At 41.2% G+C, this 20114-nt stretch overlaps 1 protein-coding gene across 3 annotated transcripts in view; it reads right to left on the minus strand.

Moving 5' to 3' along the window:
• The window catches only part of CDK5RAP2 (CDK5 regulatory subunit associated protein 2), a 92168-nt gene that overhangs the window by 33235 nt on the left and 38819 nt on the right, over nt 1-20114 (minus strand). For 2 of the 3 annotated variants that reach the window (XM_064171383.1, XM_064171381.1), the window contains exons 16-24: nt 18704-18834; nt 17066-17181; nt 15018-15146; nt 10301-10396; nt 8832-8879; nt 8060-8247; nt 5461-5926; nt 1590-1857; nt 106-222 (exon numbers count right to left, since the gene is read on the minus strand). In XM_064171383.1, the coding sequence (XP_064027453.1) occupies nt 106-222; nt 1590-1857; nt 5461-5926; nt 8060-8247; nt 8832-8879; nt 10301-10396; nt 15018-15146; nt 17066-17181; nt 18704-18834 (1559 nt within the window). The remainder of the gene's footprint in view (nt 1-105; nt 223-1589; nt 1858-5460; nt 5927-8059; nt 8248-8831; nt 8880-10300; nt 10397-15017; nt 15147-17065; nt 17182-18703; nt 18835-20114) is intronic. The other variant, XM_064171382.1, reaches the window with a different exon arrangement.

The following is a 20114-nucleotide window of genomic DNA, read 5'->3' on the forward strand; positions in this document are numbered from 1 at the left end:
AAGGGAAACAATTACCTGTGGTAATTTACAATTTTGCACACCTCAGAAGAAAGCAGTCATAAAATTTCTCTTTTTTTAAGACATGTTACCATGCACATGCTCTACCTGGATGCTTTTGCTGGTTTTTGTCCATTGCATAGTCAGTCTTGCTCTCTGTCCCTGGATAAACATCTTGCAACTCCACTTGGACTGCACCATCATCCCGTCTGAGCAATGAGTCGGCTGGAGAGCAATGGGGGTATGAAAACCAGAAGTGAGTGACTGAAAAAGCATTCAGTTTTTCACCACAAACAAAAACCCATCCCTACAGATCTAAACCTTGTTCTCTGCCAGCTTTGAACAAGATAATCATCCAGGGAAGCACAGCTAATGAACAGGTAGCATCAGCATTAGCAGCCACATGAAACAGTGCACAGATCTGTACAACACATGAACACACTGTAAGGATAACTTCTAAGAATGTGAACTGTTTCCCAACAACAAATGAAGATAAACATTTGTAAGTCCCCTTTGTAATGGAACAGTTAATCAATTTTTGGTGCATTTTCAAATGTTTTATGTTAAGCTCAGAGAAAAGGCTGAAAAGTTTCTCCAATATGAGCATTGATCAAAAACTAATCTCCTACAATCTCCCACTGGAACACGTCTCAGAATGACTAAGTGTGCAGTATAGAAGTGTTAACCGGGGCAGAGAAATCAGTGTGGAAAGGAAATCACAGGACCGCAGCCCTAACAGGTTCCAATTCATTTCAGCATCTGATTCAACAGTACTGCTCTTAGAATTCTCCATGGATTCTACACCTATCAGAATGAAGTGGTCTAGTCCTATCTGCATAATTATTTACAGTGAAGTTGTTCCATGCCTGTCTCTCACCATTGAAACATTAACAGCCAAGTCTCTGCGACCTCTGTATTTGACAGTGGCTCACTTGCCATCCACTTTAATCTTACTCCTTATACTTACACCTCCTCTCTCCATCTATCCTTTGCATCTCTATTCACTGTTTAATCTAACTGCTAAGAGCATTTATTTTTTTCACCACTCCAAATGTTTCTACAATACCCATTGTTCCCTGCCTTAGAATTTGTCATACTTTGCTGATCCAGATACTCTGTCAATGACTGAGTTTAAATTAACCCAGCCACGCTGGTAACAGACACGGATGACTTGACTGATCAAGTGGAATACTGGAAAGACTTATTTATGCTGCATAAACCTACTCCATTACAGACAGTTTTCCTAACACTTGGCATCCTGTAAAGGACATTTTTCCTTCACCTAAACACTGACATAGATGTGTACATGTGTGGGCACCCCAGGAAGCTGTCATTTGTTCCCCGTTTTATTCCATGTATACCCAAGCATTTCCTATTCCATATAAAGCTGGTTTACATTCCAGGCAAAGATAAAAGAAAACAAAGGAGGAGAAAAAAAAAAGATGTGTTTTTTCAAGATCCATAAATATTGGCCTATCCAAGTAAGCAGCATTGTAGACATGTAAAAATAATCTGTTTTTACTCTCTGCTACAAGAAAAGAAGTCACTCTTTCCAGCAGCATTACAAGTCATTATGTCTGCTCTTTATTCACCTCTCACTGATGTGCTTTCCTCTGCAGGCTCTTCTTGAAGATGTTCAGTTCCAGACTCATTCAATAATAACTCCCCATTTGTTTGTGGCTGAAATTGTTTGCTTTCCACTTCTGATGCTTTCAGAGCTTCACAAGGCGCCTTGGTACGATGCTGTAGTTTTGAAGCTGATTTCTGCATCCCGGAGTTCAAAGGCACCTTTCCTAATGGTCTGGATGATTTTAAGGGAATGGGCAGGCGGGATTTCTTGGGCAGGTGAGCAGAATCAGTCTGGAAAAGGCAGGGAATAAAATGGGGAGTTAGCAGCTCTTGTGTAACAGTCAAGCAAAGGCAGTATACACAAACATTCCAGGAAAAACAATAATTTTCCCTGCAAGATCAGTCAGCTGCCACATTAGTTGTGAAAATAACATCACAACACGAAAAACAAATATTCGGAGAAAGAACTAAAGCAAAGCTATCCCACTGGTTCAATTTGCTGTGTGTAACTGCTGCTAATACACTGCAGCCATGCAGCGAATAGCTTCCAGTTCGTGAAGAAAGCAAGCAAATTCACCCTTGCCCAGAAAGGCTTTTGGTCAGCAGGTGTATTAGTTAACTCTGAATGTCCTAGAAAGGCTTTTGGTCAGTAGGAGAAAGGCTTTTGGTCAGCAGGTGTATTAGTTAACTCTGAATTTCCTAGAAAGGCTTTTGGTCAGTAGGTGTATTAGTTAACTCTGAATTTCCTAGAAAGGCTTTTGGTCAGTAGGTGTATTAGTTAACTTTGAATTTCCTAGAAAGGCTTTTGGTCAGTAGGTGTATTAGTTAACTTTGAATTTCCTAGAAAGGCTTTTGGTCAGTAGGTGTATTAGTTAACTTTGAATTTCCTAGAAAGGCTTTTGGTCAGTAGGTGTATTAGTTAACTCTGAATTTGGGTATGACCTGGGAAAATGGTTTCCCACCCAAGCTGACCTAACCATTACCTCCCACTGATTTACATCATGGTTTTTTGACAGCCCAGTAACTGTCTCTGTTAAGATCATTGCTGTTAAAAGTGAGGATTCTCCTTGATTTTCATAAATTTCTGTTTTGCTTTCTTCCTTTTGTCTCCACTCAGCAGGCCCTACTCCATGCCAGCCCACTTTGAAACCTTTGGGAAAATCAACCAAGCCTTGCATCAGCCCCAGAGGAAATTTATTTTGCCACAGAGAAACCCTTTATGAGCAAGAACAGCTTCTTAGATTCTTCACCCACACTAACTCTGGAAAAATCACTTCCAAAGGATTCCCATTTCCTGCTGTAGCAGATATTCCATCACTGGAGTTGAAATCACTTCCAAAGGATTCCCATTTCCCGCTGGAGCAGATACTCCATCACTGGAGTTGAGGTGGGAAGTTAAATTTCTTAAGTAACCACATTTTTAGCCTCCCACCTTTTGAGAAGTGCATAAAAGGTGTCTGTGTTTAAAGCACAGAGCATAAAATGATGCTATCTCCAAAAGGATAAAAACATGCTGTACGTTGATGAGAGTTATGGAATTGTGTCTAATAACAATAAACAACAATAATGGCATGTTCAGATAGATTCAGTTTCTTTTTTTGCTGTTCACTTGCTCCACCAGTGTCATAAGACCCACAATTTCTTTCCTCACCCAATGTATTCTGAGTAGCTTTCCACACTCATTTCTTAGCAATTACAGCCCTTACACCACTTCAAACAATAAAAAGCAAGTTCTATTTTCCTAATGATGTACTCAATTTCTTTTTGTACATACATGAACACAAAAATCATTTGGAGGCTGAAAAATAAATCCAAGCAGCATGAACTTCCTGCTAGTTTAACTCAACTGGACTAATATTGTCAAGCAGTTTGCAGCTGGCTCAGGGCTGTTGCACAGGCAGATAGGTCACCCAGATTACCCAAAGGCCACTTCAGCTGCCAACATCAAATTACTTATAAAAGCCATTCAGAAGCAAAAGATACACTGCATTAGTCCAAACAAGAAAGCTTTTAAGGCAAATGACTCAGGGATTGCATTGAACTTGCAACTGATTAAACTAGAAAGGAATCTGCAAAATGATGAATCAAAACATATTCTGAAACCAAATGAAAACAACAAGTGAAAAAAAAAGAGAACTGCAGAAAGAACTCTAAGTGTACCCTGTGAAGGGCAGAAAGGCCTTTACTTGCCTTCAGAGAGATTGTTCTTCATTCCTGAGAAGCAAGACCAGCAACTCAAAGACATCATTATTGCTCCAAACCAAGCCACCACAAGCAGATCTTCATTAATAGACCAGCAAAGTCTTCAAACCCCTGCCCTTAATCCTACCCAACTTTAATCTTCCTGACTTCCATCTGCTCTCATCTCTTCACGTGTTCAAGGAATCAGCTGCCCCAGATAACACTCAAATAGAACACCTCCTCCTTTGCATCTCAGACTAGCCAAGGCATCCCAAAGATGCAACTACTGCAGCAGCCAACCTGTCAAACATAACTGACCAGATCCCTAACAGGCCAAGAACATCAACAATAGCCCAAGAATATTTCAAATATTATCCTCTTTCCCCTCTAAAGATAATTTTTAAGGTAGAAATTCTACTGTCAATAAAGAAAGCTTAAGAACTAAAAAGGTGCCTGTAGATGCTCTGCTAGATTCTGATTGCATGCAAATTATTTGATGAAGTGAGACAGTTTTTATGAGTTACTTAGCTTTTCATTTTTCAGAGGTATCATTACCTATTACTAGGATTGGCACAAATTTTCTAGGGTGTCTGCCAGGGATCATGCATGCCAAAAACTTTTCCTTAAAATCCCAAACCATGCTGAGATGCTTAAGCCTGTAAAGAACAAAGTCTTATCAACATCTCTTGCCTCACAAGTCTCTTCCTTCAGATAAATGAATCCAACAAGAACAGCCAGAATAAAAAATGTTCCCACTTGCTAGCTCACAGAAATCTCTTGATCACTAAAGTCATAGAAACCATTCTCTGCAGAAGGTGCTACAACATTCTCTATTAGCAGCACACAAAATGAAAAGTGATGCTCTCCTTTGTCTGCCCTGCAAGAGCCAAGATCTTCAAAGAGTTTTCACCTTCACTTCTCTAACTGCTACTGAAACAACACACAAACTCTTTAGCAGGCACTGGTTTCCCAACTCTGTTTGGGATCACAGACTGCCTGCACACAAAAGGCTTGAAAACCTATCTGCCATAAGCAAATGATGTCTGTACTCACAAATCAGATCCTGCGCACTTAGGTTGCACACAAATGGGTAGGACTGCCCCCATGGTTTTACAGATTATGACTGATCCTACTTCTCTAAAGGCAAGATACAATGCTAAGATGTTAATAATGAAAGCATGCAAATAAGATCCTACTTCTCCAAAAGCAAGGTGTCCCTACTCAGTGCAGTGAGCCTGGACAAAATGACCCTTGAGGGTCTCTTCCCTATTAGCTCTCCACTAGCATACCCTCAGATATGATACAGATCTTCAATACTGTAGACTTCAATTGCCTTTCAGGACTTGTTAAGCTCTCAGTGGAGAATGCTCTACACCTCATGAACATCTACTTGTACTATCCTGTAGCTCTGCAATCAGGCCATTATGCTACAAACTCCCTCCAAAAGCTTTAATATTTACTAGTATCTGGTCCCACTGAGGACTGAATAATCAATTAACTAACATTCTAAACCACAATAAAATATGTGAAGAAAAGCTCTGAACATTAAGAACAATCATCTAAAATAAGGTTGGGCTTACATCTCTCTGTCTAATGTTTTAAATTACACAAAAGTTAGATTTAATATTAGAAATTAAAATGTTTGGGGTTTTTTTTTCCCCTTTTGTACATCTATTCCCTAAGTACCAAACCCAGAATCTTAAATAAACTTACTTCATTTGTTCTCCTCGTAGAAAAAAGGCTTTCATGCTGTTCACCCTTTGTACACACATTTCCTGCTTGATGTTCTTTTTCTGCATTTAATCTTGAATATTTTGGGTTTTCTTCTGAGGCTCCTTTTTTGCCTTCATGTTTGAATCTCATGACATTCTCCTCTAAAGTCATTGTTTGTGTAGCTGCATCTTTCAATTCCATTTTCAACAACTCAATATCCTTATTAATCGGTGGCATTGCATCTGGATAAAGCTTCTCTTTCCCATCAAAAGTTGATTTCACTTCTACTTGCTGCTTTAAGAATTTATTGACCTGCTTGAAATGTTTGAGTTCAGCTCTTAGTTGAATAATCATTTGCCTAAGATCTTTTTCATCCTTTTTCTCTGTATCTTCACTTGAACATTCTTCCTCGGTTGTGTTCAGATGATCTAAGAGTTCATTTACAATTTTCATTTGTTCTTGTCTGCTATACTCAGAAAAGAGGAGAGAAAAGGCATGAATTTTGATTTTTATTTAAGCAAACAAGAACACCTTCTAAGAAGCTCCTTTGCAGTGCCCTGACATTTGAAATTCCCAGGAGATTGTTTCATGCACTGATGAATTACTAACGAAGAGAATTTTGAAACTTCTTCACCAGATGAATTGCCTCATCAGTGCTTCTCCCCCTTTTCTGACCATATATGCTCCCCAGCCCCTCTCCTCATTCCTGAGCAAACACCAAACCTCTGATAACTGAATTAGCTGCTTAGGTAACAAGCAATGCAAGAAATATAAATGGGTTTTCCTTAAAGTTGACTCTGATTTAACTACCTTAAAAACAAAAATCTACCAAACCCCCTGGAGACTCCAGATGTTGAGTTTTTCTGAAAGTCTAACCCTTCATGTATTTCTAATGATAACAGGGAAGATGGGAAAGGAGAAAGCAGCCAAAAGCCTGCCAAAAAGAGCTCACCACAGAGCACCAAACTGCCCCACAGATAACCAATGGCCCATGAAAGCAATGTTTTAAGACAAAGTGAAGCCAAGTAAGAGACACTTCATGCATAAGCAAGCCCTCAAATTCTACAGATGATTTCATGTGTCAGAGAGCTGCTTGTGCCACTAAACATATAAACCAGCATTTAAAACAACTGCATTTGCATAGCTAGCATTTGAAATGGGAGAAGCTTAACTAGGCTTTTTATGTCTTCCTCTGGCATCTAATGTCATTAGAGAGAATTCAGTTATGCAAAGCACAGGCTCATCACCAGTCAATCTGGTCATTTATACCATACATAGAAAAGATTACACACTAGAGTGGTAAAGATGATGGTGCTGGAAATGCTCATTAGCAGACTTTTAAGTAAAGCTAACAAATAAAACAATGTTATATATTCATCCTCTAAGAGAGCAGTATCTCCTCATTTAGCACTAACTAGTGCTTTGACAACTAAGGCCATTTATGCCTGTTGGAGGCTTTTAAATAGTAATGTAAAAATAGAGAATTGCTTGAGTGAAGTGCAGGGTGTGCTGAACACACAAACCAGGATTTGACTTGTGCAGCTCCGCAGGACATTCTGCTACCAGCGCTGCTGAGCACAATGTATATGGAAGTTCATTCCCATTGCTCTCCAAAAACCACTATGGCAAGGGAAGGGACAGCACTGACAGGCACTGAAATAAGTGACATAATGCTGTAGGTAGTCATTTGTGTGGAGAGACCTAGGGAATGAGAATGATCTCCACCAAAGCTTTAACTCGATTTTCAACCAGGAGTTAAGTGGTGAAAGCATAAAACTGGGGGAAACAAATTAGCCAAGGTGTGGTTTTTCTCTACACTCTTTTCTGGCTTGGTATTTGTCCAGTTTCTATAGAAATGAGCATTTCAAGATGGGAACTGATCAAAACACAGTGGAACACACATACAACATTGGTTACAGGAGGGTTTATACAGATTTCATCGCACAAATACTTTCTCCTCCATGAAAAGCGACTGAAGTGTTTCCACTATGGTTCATCTCAGCAGAGTACTACAAGTGGTTACACTGGAACAACCAATTAGTCTCCAGAACCCAGGCTCAGGCTGCCTAAAGAGCTGGCGAAGACCCAACCTCTGCCCGAGCAGTTGAGATGCAATGGCAAAGGCCACAAAGCAGAGAGTAACAACCACTCAATTCAACCCTTCAAAACAGTCATTGCAAATCCATTTCCTCCACCCCCAGTTCCTTACACACATCAGTTTTACAGCAGTCAGTGCTTTCCCTTTCACTGGCATGTGCTCTCAGGTATTTTAGAGTAATAACCACCTATGATCACGTGAGCCCTTGAACACTGCTACACCTCACCCTGCAAGCAGTCAGTCCCTACAGTAGAGCTCCATAACTCTGGAGAGGTGTGGGTTTTTTTTTTCCTTGTAATGGGTTTTTCATGAGGATTTCTACTGATAGTATGTTTCCTAATTACTTAATTGCATGATAGACTAAAATGGCTCTGAAGGCGCCTTGCCAATCTCTCAGGTAAATTAGTCAGTGCCATTATCTAAATTCACTTTAGCACAATTACTTTATCCTCTTCTCAAATAGAAATACTGTCAAAAGCAGAGCACATCCCTCATACTCACGTAGACTCCAGTACAGATGTTCTATTTTCTCTTAAAAGAGATGTGAGCAAGTTGTCTTCTGTTTCATGTTCGCTCATTCCTATTCTGCCAAAGTGTTTGCCAGTTGCATCACGTTCAAATTGAGCCTTATTTGGACTCCTATAATGTCTATCTTTGCAGAAACTCTCTGAACAGTCTGATGGAGTTATCTGTTAAAAAATTGCAGACATTTTCTTATTACACAAGTATGTAATGTTCTATTAAATTCAGGGCTGTAATCGTTCTGTAATCAGGTTTTGTAATTCCTGGTGCTCTTTATCTACATTAAGAAGCATCCACAGACATTCCATTTACTATTTATTAATAGAAAAAACTAATTAACATCTATTTCTTCTGATTAATTAATAGTGATCAGTTGTTGTAGTAAGCAGTAAGTGGATTTCCCTGAAGGTTGTTATCTATAAAGAGGTATGAAACTTCTGGAAGGTTGCTTGCAGACTGCAGGTAACCTTTTATTAGCTCACCTTTGACCCATTCTGTCCTGGGATCTCCAGATGCAAGCTCTGGTGAACAGGACAGGATGCAACTCAAAGTGTTTACAAACTGCTAATTTTTGAATGCAACACTGTAAAGATGTCTTAAATTTTTGCTAGGGACTTCTCCATGAATTCACTCCCCACTGAACTCGGTGAAAGCCTTCTCTGTCATGAGAACTCAGATTGGGCCCATGTGGCTACAATTTCCAGCAGCATGATACCTGAGAGTCAAGAGAACTTTACAATCCATCATTTACCTGTTTATCCATCTCACAAGGAAAATCCAAGGACACTTGAAGGCATACCTAGCAAACACAGAGACACAGAAATGAGAAGTTCCAAAGCCCAGAACATCACTGCTCCCCATCAGCAACCAAAACCGCTCTGCTTTGTGTCAGATTTTAACACACTACAATTTTTAAACCAGAGAGGGTCAACCTTAACTGCACTCTACAATGCCATAAGGTCCTTTGCAACCTGAGTTATTGTGATTCCAAGATGCTTTACATCCCATTGCCTTTGACTAAGAGGACAGCAGATGCCTGTACCTATGAAAGCACAGTCGATAAGGTAGCAAGACACCAAGTATTTCCAGGAGAAAGAGGCATCTACAGTATTTTTTCCTCAATCACAGCACCAAGTGAATCTTACACAATTTCTATTACAAGCATGACTGCAAGAGAGGCTGAAGATCAGTGTACTTGTATGGAAAGAAACAAACAATTTCAAGGGACTTCTTGTCATTCCCATTAAAGAAGACTAGGAGTAGTCAAATGAGAGAAAACAAGGACCAGAACAAAAGCAACTTGACTGCAAAACCCTAGCAGGAGAAAAATACAGGGAAAAGCTTTCAGAAGCTCTTTAGGATAAGCTAGCTGAAAGCAAAATCAGAAAGCAGCCTCTGTTTGCAAAAGACTTTGTGTTGTAAGAAATAAGAATTTTTAAAGGTGTGCAGAGAAGAGAGTTTTTCCTGGAAGGAAAACTAAACTGCATCAGTACAGGCTGGGAGGTGATCTGCAGTGCCATGGAGACGGACCTGGGAGTGCTGGTGGCCAACAAGTTAACCATGGCACAGCAATGTGCCCTTGTGGCCAAGGCCAATGGGATCTTGGGGTGTGTGTGTCCAACAGATTGAGGGAGGTTCTCCTCCCCCTCTACTCTTCCTGGTGAGATCTCATCTTGAACACTGCCTTCAGTTTTGGGCTCCCCAGTTCAAGAGGGACAGGGATCTTCTGGAGAGAGTCCAGCAGAAGGCTACGAGGATGATGAGGGGACTGGAGGGCATGGCTTATGAGGAGAGGCTGAGGGACCTGGGGCTGTTTAGTATGGAGAAGAGAAAACTGAGAGGGGATTTAATAAATGTTTATGAACATCTGAGGGCTGGGAGTCAGGAGGCAAGGGACAGGCTCTGCTCACTTGCTCCCTGTGGTAGGACAAGGAGCAATGGATGGAAGCTGCAGCACAGGAGGTTCCAGCTGAACACAAGGGAGAAACTCTTTACTGTCAGGGTCCCAGAGCACTGGAACAGGCTCCCCAGAGAGGTTGTGGAGTCTTCTTCTCTGGAGACTTTCAAGGCCTGTCTGGATGCATTCCTCTGTGATCTATGCTAGATTGTGTGGTCCTGCTCTGGCAGAGATGTTGGACTTGATGATCTCCTTGGGTCCCTTCTAACCCCTAACATCCTGTGATTCTGTATCATAAGAATGTACCCAGAGCAGAGTCCTACCTGACTGACCCTCTCAGTAAACTGACTGCTCTGCATCTTCCTGTCATTGTCACCATCTTCAGTCTGCATCACAGGCTCCTCTGTTATTTCAAGACACTACACAAAAGTATGGAATGATGTGAAAATGTAGCACACAAAAAAAAAAATAAATCCTGTGATATGAAACATGCATAAATAAGTCAGTGACATGTCTTAAAAGAAAAACAAAAAAGGCCTGTAATACAAAGTAACAAACACTGAATTAGATTTCTTCAACCAGATCAAAGAAAATTAATATAAACCCCAGGAATGACTCACATTCAATAGAGTGAAACTTTATCTTCTACATCCCTTCATTCTCCTTTAACCCTTTCTCCTCTGACTTTATAAGCAATATAAAAATCACCTAAGCCCTTCTGGCACAGGATTTCTCCACCTTCAGTCATGTTCTCATTGTGCCTACTTTATTGTCCAACTTGCAGAATTTCTTTCCCTTGCCACACAAATCAGGCTCTTCCCAGCACTCAAGAAATAGATGCTTTTAGAACAAAGCATACACAGATTTTACTGCAGCACTGGAGGTTACAACCTGCTGAGTCTTGCCTAAATTTGCCAATCTGGAAAATGCTGCCAAAACACCTTTTTCTCCCTATTTTCTCCAGAACCCAATCCATCCCTCATCACTAATACTAGAATCATGGAATCAGTGAGAGCCATGAGACACTGCAACAGGTTGTCCAGGGAAGTTGTGGCTGCCCCTCCGTGGAGGTGTTCAAGGCCAAATTGGATGAGATCTCAAGCAACCTGGTCTAGTGGAAGGTGTCCCTGCCTGTACTGGTTTGAGGCTAATTGGACTATTTTAATGGGAGAAATTAGATTACAGGCTGTGAAAAGACAACAGTGGTGACGTCTATTCCACTCATAGGTGTGTGAGACACATAAAAACCAGAACACAGGTAAGTCTGTGTCTCTTCCTGACCTTGGCAGTATTAACTGCTTCTGGCTGACCCTGCACATAACCCAGCTAATCATTTCCTTCTAACCCCCCCCAGGCCCATTTTTCCAACTCACCTTGCACATAAGGCAGAATCTGGGATAAGGGAGGGGCATGGAAAAAAGGTGGAAGGGTGGTTGGGAGCCTCTCCTGGGCACTCTGCTTGCTGAGAGGGGTACTGTGTTTCTGTGTTACTTTTACCTTGTCTGTTACTGTATATAGCTGTAAATATGTGTAATGCATCCCTGGGAGTGTTTAAGGCCAGGCTGGATGAGGCTGTGGGCAGCCTGACCTAGGGCAGGGTGTCCCTGGCCATGGCAGGGGGGTTGGAACTAGATGATCCTTGTGGTCCCTTCCAACCCTGACTGAATCTATGAGTCTACTTTGGTATTTTCACTCACACTTAGTTTTCTAGGACAATGCAATGTAAAGAATCTGAAAACTGGAGGAAGACACAGTTAGGGGCATGCATTGTAAAAGACCTTTAACTGCACCCATGGGTCAGTTAGCCATAACAGTGTTAGCCATTATCACAGTATCACAGTATTATCAGGGTGGGAAGAGACCTCACAGATCATCAAGTCCAACCCTTTACCACAGAGCTCAAGGCTAGACCATGGCACCAAGTGCCACGTCCAATCTTGCCTTGAACAGCTCCAGGGACGGCGACTCCACCACCTCCCCGGGCAGCCCATTCCAGTGTCCAATGACTCTCTCAGGGAAGAACTTTCTCCTCACCTCCAGCCTAAATCTCCCCTGGCACAGCCTGAGGCTGTGTCCTCTCGTTCTGGTGCTGGCCACCTGAGAGAAGAGAGCAACCTCCTCCTGGCCACAACCACCCCTCAGGTAGTTGTAGACAGCAATAAGATCACCCCTGAGCAACTGTTAATCTTTCATGTGTAGATGCAGGACAAACTCTTCATCTGCATATTAAAAAAACAAACTTATTTCCCCACAACTTATCCACTCAGTGCAACCACCTCTCATGACTCATTTTTCAGTGTAGGCTTTTGCCTGGCCTGGTTTTGGTGCTTATTCTTAGAAGGAAACTGTTTCAGGAGATGAACAGGTTACAGCACACTGTTAGGACAACTGACTGCACTTTGAAACTGGCCCTACGGTCTTGTGTCTGACAGGCTGAAAAGAACCTTTCTGTGCTCCAAGGAACACAATCTAACACTCAACAAAATATTAAAACAAAATAAGTGTCTTAAGGCCAGGAAAAAAAGTCTACCAAGAATAAGCTGCCTGTTTAATGTATTTCCTCAGAGACTGAAAACCTTGCGAATGTTTCTCCTAAATGAACCACTGCTATGCTTGGTTTGCAAAGATCCCTGGAGCCCTGAAGGCTGAAATCACGGAGGCTGCTTCTCTCAGAGAAAGCAGATGTTCAGAGGACAGTACAAAAACAACCTTTTTCTCTCCTCCTTCTCCTTTTCTTCTGAACACCAAGCCAAGAAAGAGAGTACTCAGGGCTGTCAGACCTTTGGGAAATGCCCTGCTGAGGCACCATCATGCAGATGCATCCCATTTGTGCTCTGGCTTCTTGAAGGGAAAGAGAGAGAAAACTGGGTTCTTTTTAAGAACCTCAGAAGGATGCATCTTCCTGTATCTGTCCAAATTCCTCTTATAGCACATACGTTCATGTCATCTCTGCACTACCTGCCAACAAATTCTAGCCCAAAATACACACACAAAATAGAACTTGGGAGTTTTTCTGACGATGGTTATTAATACCCAAAGCACAGTTGTCACAAGCCGTAGCCCAAAATGCATCTTTCCCTTTCTTGTCAAGGTTGATCAAATGGTACTCTTTAAAACTAAATCCTTTTCATTACAGACACTGAACAGTGCTGTGAGCTCCACAGTACTGGCATTGTTCTGGCACAAGCTGATTCCTTCACCAAAATTTTAAGGCTTATTCAGGTTTGACAAGCTTCACTCTGTCATTCCACATCTAATTTCAGGCAGACAGCTTAGGTAAGTAGCCCTCTACGTATTTTTTGTGTCAAGACAACCACAGGAGCACACAGTATCTTGTCTTGCCAATCTAAGCTCAGGAGACAACTCCTTAGGTGCCAAGTGTGGCATCGCTGAGCGGGCAGCGCCCTCTGCAGGAAATCGAGGCGAACTGCTGAACAAAACCTCATCTCCAGGCAGTGCAGATGCTCTGGGAGAGATTGCCCACAAGCTTTTCATGCAGACCTATTACAGCAACACGTAAATTCATTATTTTAATAAAAGCCACAGCACCCCTAAAGGCTGATCTATAATTTAAACTGTATTTCAATTAAAGGTTGCACGAATAGGTCTTCAAACTGAGGAATCAAGAATATTTCATGACTTTTGGGGATTGTTCCCGGTGCAACTGCAGCAAATGGTAAAATCCATGAGCTTTTTTCTAGAGTCCTGCAGAGTAAACTGTCCTGCAGAGAAATTAACAAGACCACAGTCTCAGCTCTTGAATCAAGCAATTCCTACCCATAAAGGGGTCTATGAGAAAGTTGGGAAGGGACTTGTTACAAGGGCTTGTAAGGGTAGGACAAGAAGAGGGGTTAAAATTTGAGAAGGGTAGATTTAGACTGGATATTTGAAAGAACTTTTCTTACAGTGAGGGTCATGAGATACTGGAACAGTCTGCCCAGGGAAGCTGTGGCTGCTCCTTCATGGAGGTGTTCAAGGCCTGGCTGGATGAGGCCTTGAGCAACATGGTCTAGTGGAAGGTGTCCCTGAGGGCTGGGTTAGAACTAGGTTTAAGGTCCCTTCCAACCCAAACCGTTCTATGAATCTACGAACTGATTCAAACTGTTCCTAATCTGCTGCTCTTTTGACTTTGATTCAGAAGTTTCAAGCACAAAATACCAGCAGCATCATTACTGCTTTTCTATTTTGTCCTTCCTATTCAACAGGTTATGGACCACAACAACCTAACTGAAAGCAACACCCACAACAGGATAAACAGAAAATTGCCATCAGCCCAATTTCAAACAATACCTTACACACTAAAAAGTTCACACAGCCTCTTGAACATCCTTTATGATTCACACATAAGACACATGGTGACCCAGCACCCAAAATGCTTCTCAGTGGACATATTTTGCCAAGATCTCCTCTTCCCAGCAGCTGAAAACAGTCTGAGCTTCAGACAAAACAATGAAATACCCAGCAGTGATTCATTCTTTGCACCTCTCAGCCATCTACCACAATGCTGGCTACTTGTTCATGTACTTCTGTATTCTACATGAAGGAACAGCCATGCATTTAAGTGACCTCAAGGGCTATTCTCTTGTTTTTGGCTACAGCAAACCCTAGTTGTAGCTGCAGAGGAGATCTGAACCAAGCTCTCAGAGAATGAGACACAGCATGAGAATGACTCTTGAAGAGCAGACAAGCAGAGTTTCAGTGGTAACTAAAATGTTACATAAGATGCTGCTTTCTTCACAAAATTAACTATTTCCTCCCCTTTCAACTGCCAAAGCAAACAGATTGCAGACCCAACTACTATTTTTGTGTGCATGTTACTTCCTTAAAATCAACTTGACACATCACTGAGCACTTGCATTGAGCTGATTCTGTTGTGCTAACAACCTAAAGTTGTTTACATCATTAATTTAAAAAGTTATTATAAGGAATTAGCAACCTACGCCCCGAGGGCTTTATACTCATTCTGCACTGATGTAAATGACTCCATAAGGTACATCAGATGTGAGAGTCACATGCACTACTGTAACACACAGAACCTACCTCGCTGTGATTCAATATTTTTAGTGCTTCTTTTCCTTGAGGATTTGTTGTGCAAAGTCCAAGCTGTTTTTTCTTAAGTTCTTGATTAATTGACTGCAGATCCTTCACCATCAAGAGAAGGTCAGTAACCTAAATAAGCAAAGGAAGGAAGAGCAAAACTGGTTAACATCCATACTGGAATATGTCCAGAGAAGGGCAACAAAGCTGGTGAGGGGGATGGAGCATAGCCCTGTGAGGAGAGGCTGAGGGAGCTGGGGGTGTGCAGTCTGCAGAAGAGGAGGCTCAGGGCAGACCTCATTGCTGCCTACAACTACCTGAAGGGAGGCTGTGGCCAGGTGGGGTTGGGCTCTTCTGCCAGGCAACCAGCAACAGAACAAGGGGACACAGTCTCAAGTGGTGGTGGGGCAGGTCTAGGCTGAATGTTAGGAGGAAGTTCTTGTCAGAGAGAGTGATTGGCATTGGAATGGGCGGCCCAGGGAGGTGGTGGAGTCACCATCCCTGGAGGTGTTGAAGAAAAGCCTGGATGAGGCACTTGGTGCCATGGTTTGGTTGACTGGATAGTGCTGGGCGCTAGGTTGGACTGGATGATCTTGGAGACCTCTTCCAACCTGGTTGATTCTATGATTCTATGATACTGGAATGAAAACAAATGATGCCATACAAATCTCTGCCTGAAACTACACTGCAGAGTTGAAAACCTTGGGTCCCTGCATCTGCTCGTAAGGCAATCTTCCCATATATGAAAAATGAATTACAGATTTGTGGGTTAGTGTTCATGAAATCTTAACTTGTCAAACTGTAGTTCCCAGCCATGTATTGAGGTATTAAGTTTCACAACTCAGCAGCAGGGAGATACCTGAGGGAGCCCCAAACCAACAGGCTGATTCGAGAAGAAACATTTTAGTGCAAGGGAAACCAGCATTATAGGGGAAAAGCAGCACAGAGGAGAACAACCCTGTTCTTCTGTCTCAAACTCCACTTCTAAGCCACTATCATTCTGAATTGATTTACAGATATAAAATCTGAATAGACAATCATGTTCAATACTCAGGAACAGACATCACTGTTTCAGACTTAGGTAAGTATATCTAGGAGGCAATGCTTGCAGAAGAAAGTGAAATCTTTCTATTAGAGTAATTAATACATTTGGAAAAACCAGATCAGCTTTCAGGCACACAAACTCTTTTTTAAATAAGAAATGGTTTATAAACATCTTCTGTTAACAAGTGTCCCTGAAGAGAGCATGCTCAGAGATAAAAGCAGTACAGCCTTGGAACAGGACTGGGACCCAATCTGGGGCTTTATTGACACCTGTTCAGTGCAAAGCAAACTTCTTTCCTTCATATTATCCACCTCTAAATTCTGAACCCTGCCTACAATTCAGCTGGCCATGAGAAATATATAACTTCACTTCCACTTGATCCTGTTCAAAACAATTCTGTATCACGACATGGTGCAGGGATCAGAGGTCACTGCACAGGGCAAGGAGTTTCTGAACTCTGATTGACTGTATGGCAACGGTCTGCATATCTCCTATCTGTGAGTTTCAACTTTCCTTATGTAGAATGGAGGCAACATTCACTTGCCTCAGAGGCATTTTCTAACATGCCACAATTGCCAAAAGATGTGCAAATCCTGAGATGGAGTGTGCTGGATAGAATTAGAAACCAGAGACACCTCCACCATCCTCATGGTTAATAAAGGTGCATGATATACACGATGGAGGATACTTAAAGCAAAAAGTTTCATTTGAAGTTGGTACACTTCAGGATGACTAAAGCATGGCACTGAGTCTGAAACCTGAATCCAGGTGTCTAACTATCACAAAACCTTTGCAGCAAGTCAGCTCTTTCAGCTGATTCTGAAGGTCATGTGGTGTAACAAAGACTAAATCACTCATAAAAGGTGGATCACAAAGCAGAGATGAGAATTTCAAATCCTTTCAGAACTACTCAACTACCTCACAATAAACCTTTTTGAGAGATACATGAACTATAAATGAAACAGAATTAAGCCACTAAACCAATAAACAACAAAAAGATCAATACCTTTTTCTTCAGTTCTTCAAGAGACAGATGATCTATCTGTACATTTAAATGATCTTGCTCTCCTAAACAGATACTCATATAAGATGTCTGATCTCCACAGGAAGAGAGTGTTTCATCTGTCAAAATAGCAGGATTTATTTCAGAACCTGTTTGCAGTAGGACACAGCATAAAATGCAAAGACAGGACCTTCTGGAATAAGAACCTACTAGTAAGTCTGTGGGAAGCCAGTTAAAATGTTTCATGCCCCAAAATAAGCTTTCTGTTTAATTGAGCAAATTTTGTCCTCGTTTCTTTGTGCTTCTGACACACAGACATGGTGTATTTTCCATGGCTGTATTTTCTCTGGTTCTCAGCACGAGTTGAGAATGTCATTCTGAATTGTAATTTGCATATTTAGCATCACAATTAGAACTAATTTTTAAGAAGGCTAAGTAAGCCATGACTACTCTGCTTTAACTATGCCTTCATGAACATGAATTCAAGGTCTCAAGGCAAAGACAAAGTTGGTGAATTTATTTTGCTTTGGGGTCAAAAGATTGCATTAATTGAATTGAAAATAGCTACTTATTCATTTCCTCTCTAACTGCAGGAATGATGTGCTATGTTTCAATAAACACCTGTTCATTTACAATATAGATGACAGTTAATTCTATAAATGTATCTCATTAGATAAGGAGAAAGCACATCAAAATTAGGACAAAGAAAAGACATGCAAATCCTGCTGCCAGCTCTGACACTGATCCCATGGCTGCTTCAAGGACCCAAAACTTCACAAATTATTACTAATTTTCAGAGCCTTCATTCCCAGCAGCCTCACCCTCATCAAAAGTGCTCTTGAGAACCTCAGAACACCCACAAGACCCTTTGGTCTACTTTGGTTGTTCATTATCTCTGTGCTACTGAGGTTAAAAACTCCGAGATGGCAGAAGCTTACCTTCTGTCACTTATCATAGCTGTCAAGGGAGTGATGCTACAACTAAAAATCTAAGTTGAAAGGGGCAAGTGAACAGGCTTTATTGTTATTTATACATCCCCTATGGAATACAACCAGATTCATCTGTACACATACAGTAAACTCTAGTTAACAATGTCCACTTACATCATTATTTTTTATATCCAAGCATATACTAAAAACACCTCCAAAGAAGTCCAATAAGCTGAGATAGAAGGTAAGTTTTACTTAAAAGCTCTAAACTATAAAACAACCAAACCTCTGCCTATTTTTTTCTTTCTCTGGAAATTCTCATGTTAGGAGTGTGGCTATTTGCTGATACAAGACTCTTTACCAAAGTATCATGAAATTCAAAGCCAGGAATCTCTTGACTTCTGCAGAAAACAGTAAATTCTATGGGTACAAAATCGTAGGCAACTTAAAATGATCACTGCAGTAGAACTGCCATAGAATTACTAACATTTGCTGCAAGGGAAGGGAAAAGCTGCCCCTCTCTCTATGCCTTGATTGCTCAAAGGCATTCTCTTACAAATCTCCCAAATAATTTCCAGCATAGAAAGCTGAAAAGGAAGCCCTTTCACAGCTTTTTCTACTCTCAAACGTTTCTTCTACCTCACAGCAAACCGTTACAAACCCATTTCTCCTTTGTGCAAGAAGCTCAAGAAAAGGGTTGGGCTGCACAGACCTTGGCGGTTTCTAATGTCCTTAATCTGATCCTCCAGGACCTTCTGTAGGTTCCGATTGGCTAAAACGTCCTCTTCTAGTTGTTTCCGCAGCAGAAAAATGTTGTTTAGCTCTGTTTGCAAGCTATTTATACTGGGGGAGAAGAAAAAAAAACAAAGAAGGAAAAAAGGAAGTAATTCAAGATCCAATTCGAAACACTTTGTTGTGCAGCTCAGCATCTTTTATACAGCCATGCCTCTACAAAGAGCCCGTTTCACGTTAGCCATCCCTGGTTTTCATCTCACAATTCGAGGCACAAATACAAACAAAACAAACAGAATTGAATGTTTACAGACAGGGCCTTTTCTTGCCATTTTAAGCTGGCTTCTGAACATCCACGGATATATTCTACCAGCCAACTTCTGTGTAATTTCTTTTTGAGGAAAATCAAAATGACTAACTTCTGAAAAGGACGCCAGCAAAATACCATTATCACACACAGCTGATGGCTCTGTGTGTTCCATTATGTGGTGACCATGGAAACTTTGCTCCCTTGCTACAGAACTGTATCATCTAATGCTCCACTGAAGAACAAAAAAAAGAGAAGTCATGTTTCATTGAAAACATGACCCAGACAACTAATTTACTTCTTTACCTATCCGACAGTCTGCAAAAAAGACCTAAATTGTCTCCATTATCTCAACGGGTGTAAATGCTACAAGTTACAAATGCTAACTTGTCAAGGTGAATCCATCCATTAAGTAGCTTTCTTCCAAGGTTTGCCACTGAGGCCCTTTAGCATCAGTCACCATTCCCCAGCCTCGTGCTAGGGTAGGTTAGACGAGGCTTTGAGCAACCTGGTCTAGCAGAAGGTGTCCCTGCCCAGGTCACATCTGACCCTCAGCATTCTGTGATTCTTTATGATAAATTAATCTGCTGTAGAATTTCCAATCCAGTGCACCAAATGACAGAGAATTCAGGGATCTTTAGAAAGAAATTTAAATCCATCTTACAGCAGAATCTTCAGGAACACAGAGCACATCATACCTGCAGCAGAGCAGCAGCTTATTGGAGAAACACACAAATTAAAAGGCAGCACGTATGAAAAGTCACTCAGTCTGTCTGCTGAAAAGTGTGCTGTTGTCAGTGCTTCCTGCACAGGAAACTATTCCTTTAACCAACTCTCTTTTGTTCAAGAAGAGATTTGAAGTGAGAGCTCTCTTAAATGCTCAGCAAAAAAACAGTATTAATAATAACAACAAAGCAGCACATAACTAGAAGCTAAGTAAGCACATCTTCTCCTCTTCAGAACTTAGGTTTGTAAGAAAATACATTGACTCCCTGCTTGGAGAGACAAGAAATGTCTTGGTCCTGACACACGGTAGCTTACTTTGAAAAATAACCATCCAGGTTGTTTAAAATAAATAATGCCT

This window comes from Pogoniulus pusillus, chromosome 35, assembly GCF_015220805.1.
Source record: "Pogoniulus pusillus isolate bPogPus1 chromosome 35, bPogPus1.pri, whole genome shotgun sequence".
In the NCBI taxonomy this organism is placed as follows: domain Eukaryota; kingdom Metazoa; phylum Chordata; class Aves; order Piciformes; family Lybiidae; genus Pogoniulus; species Pogoniulus pusillus.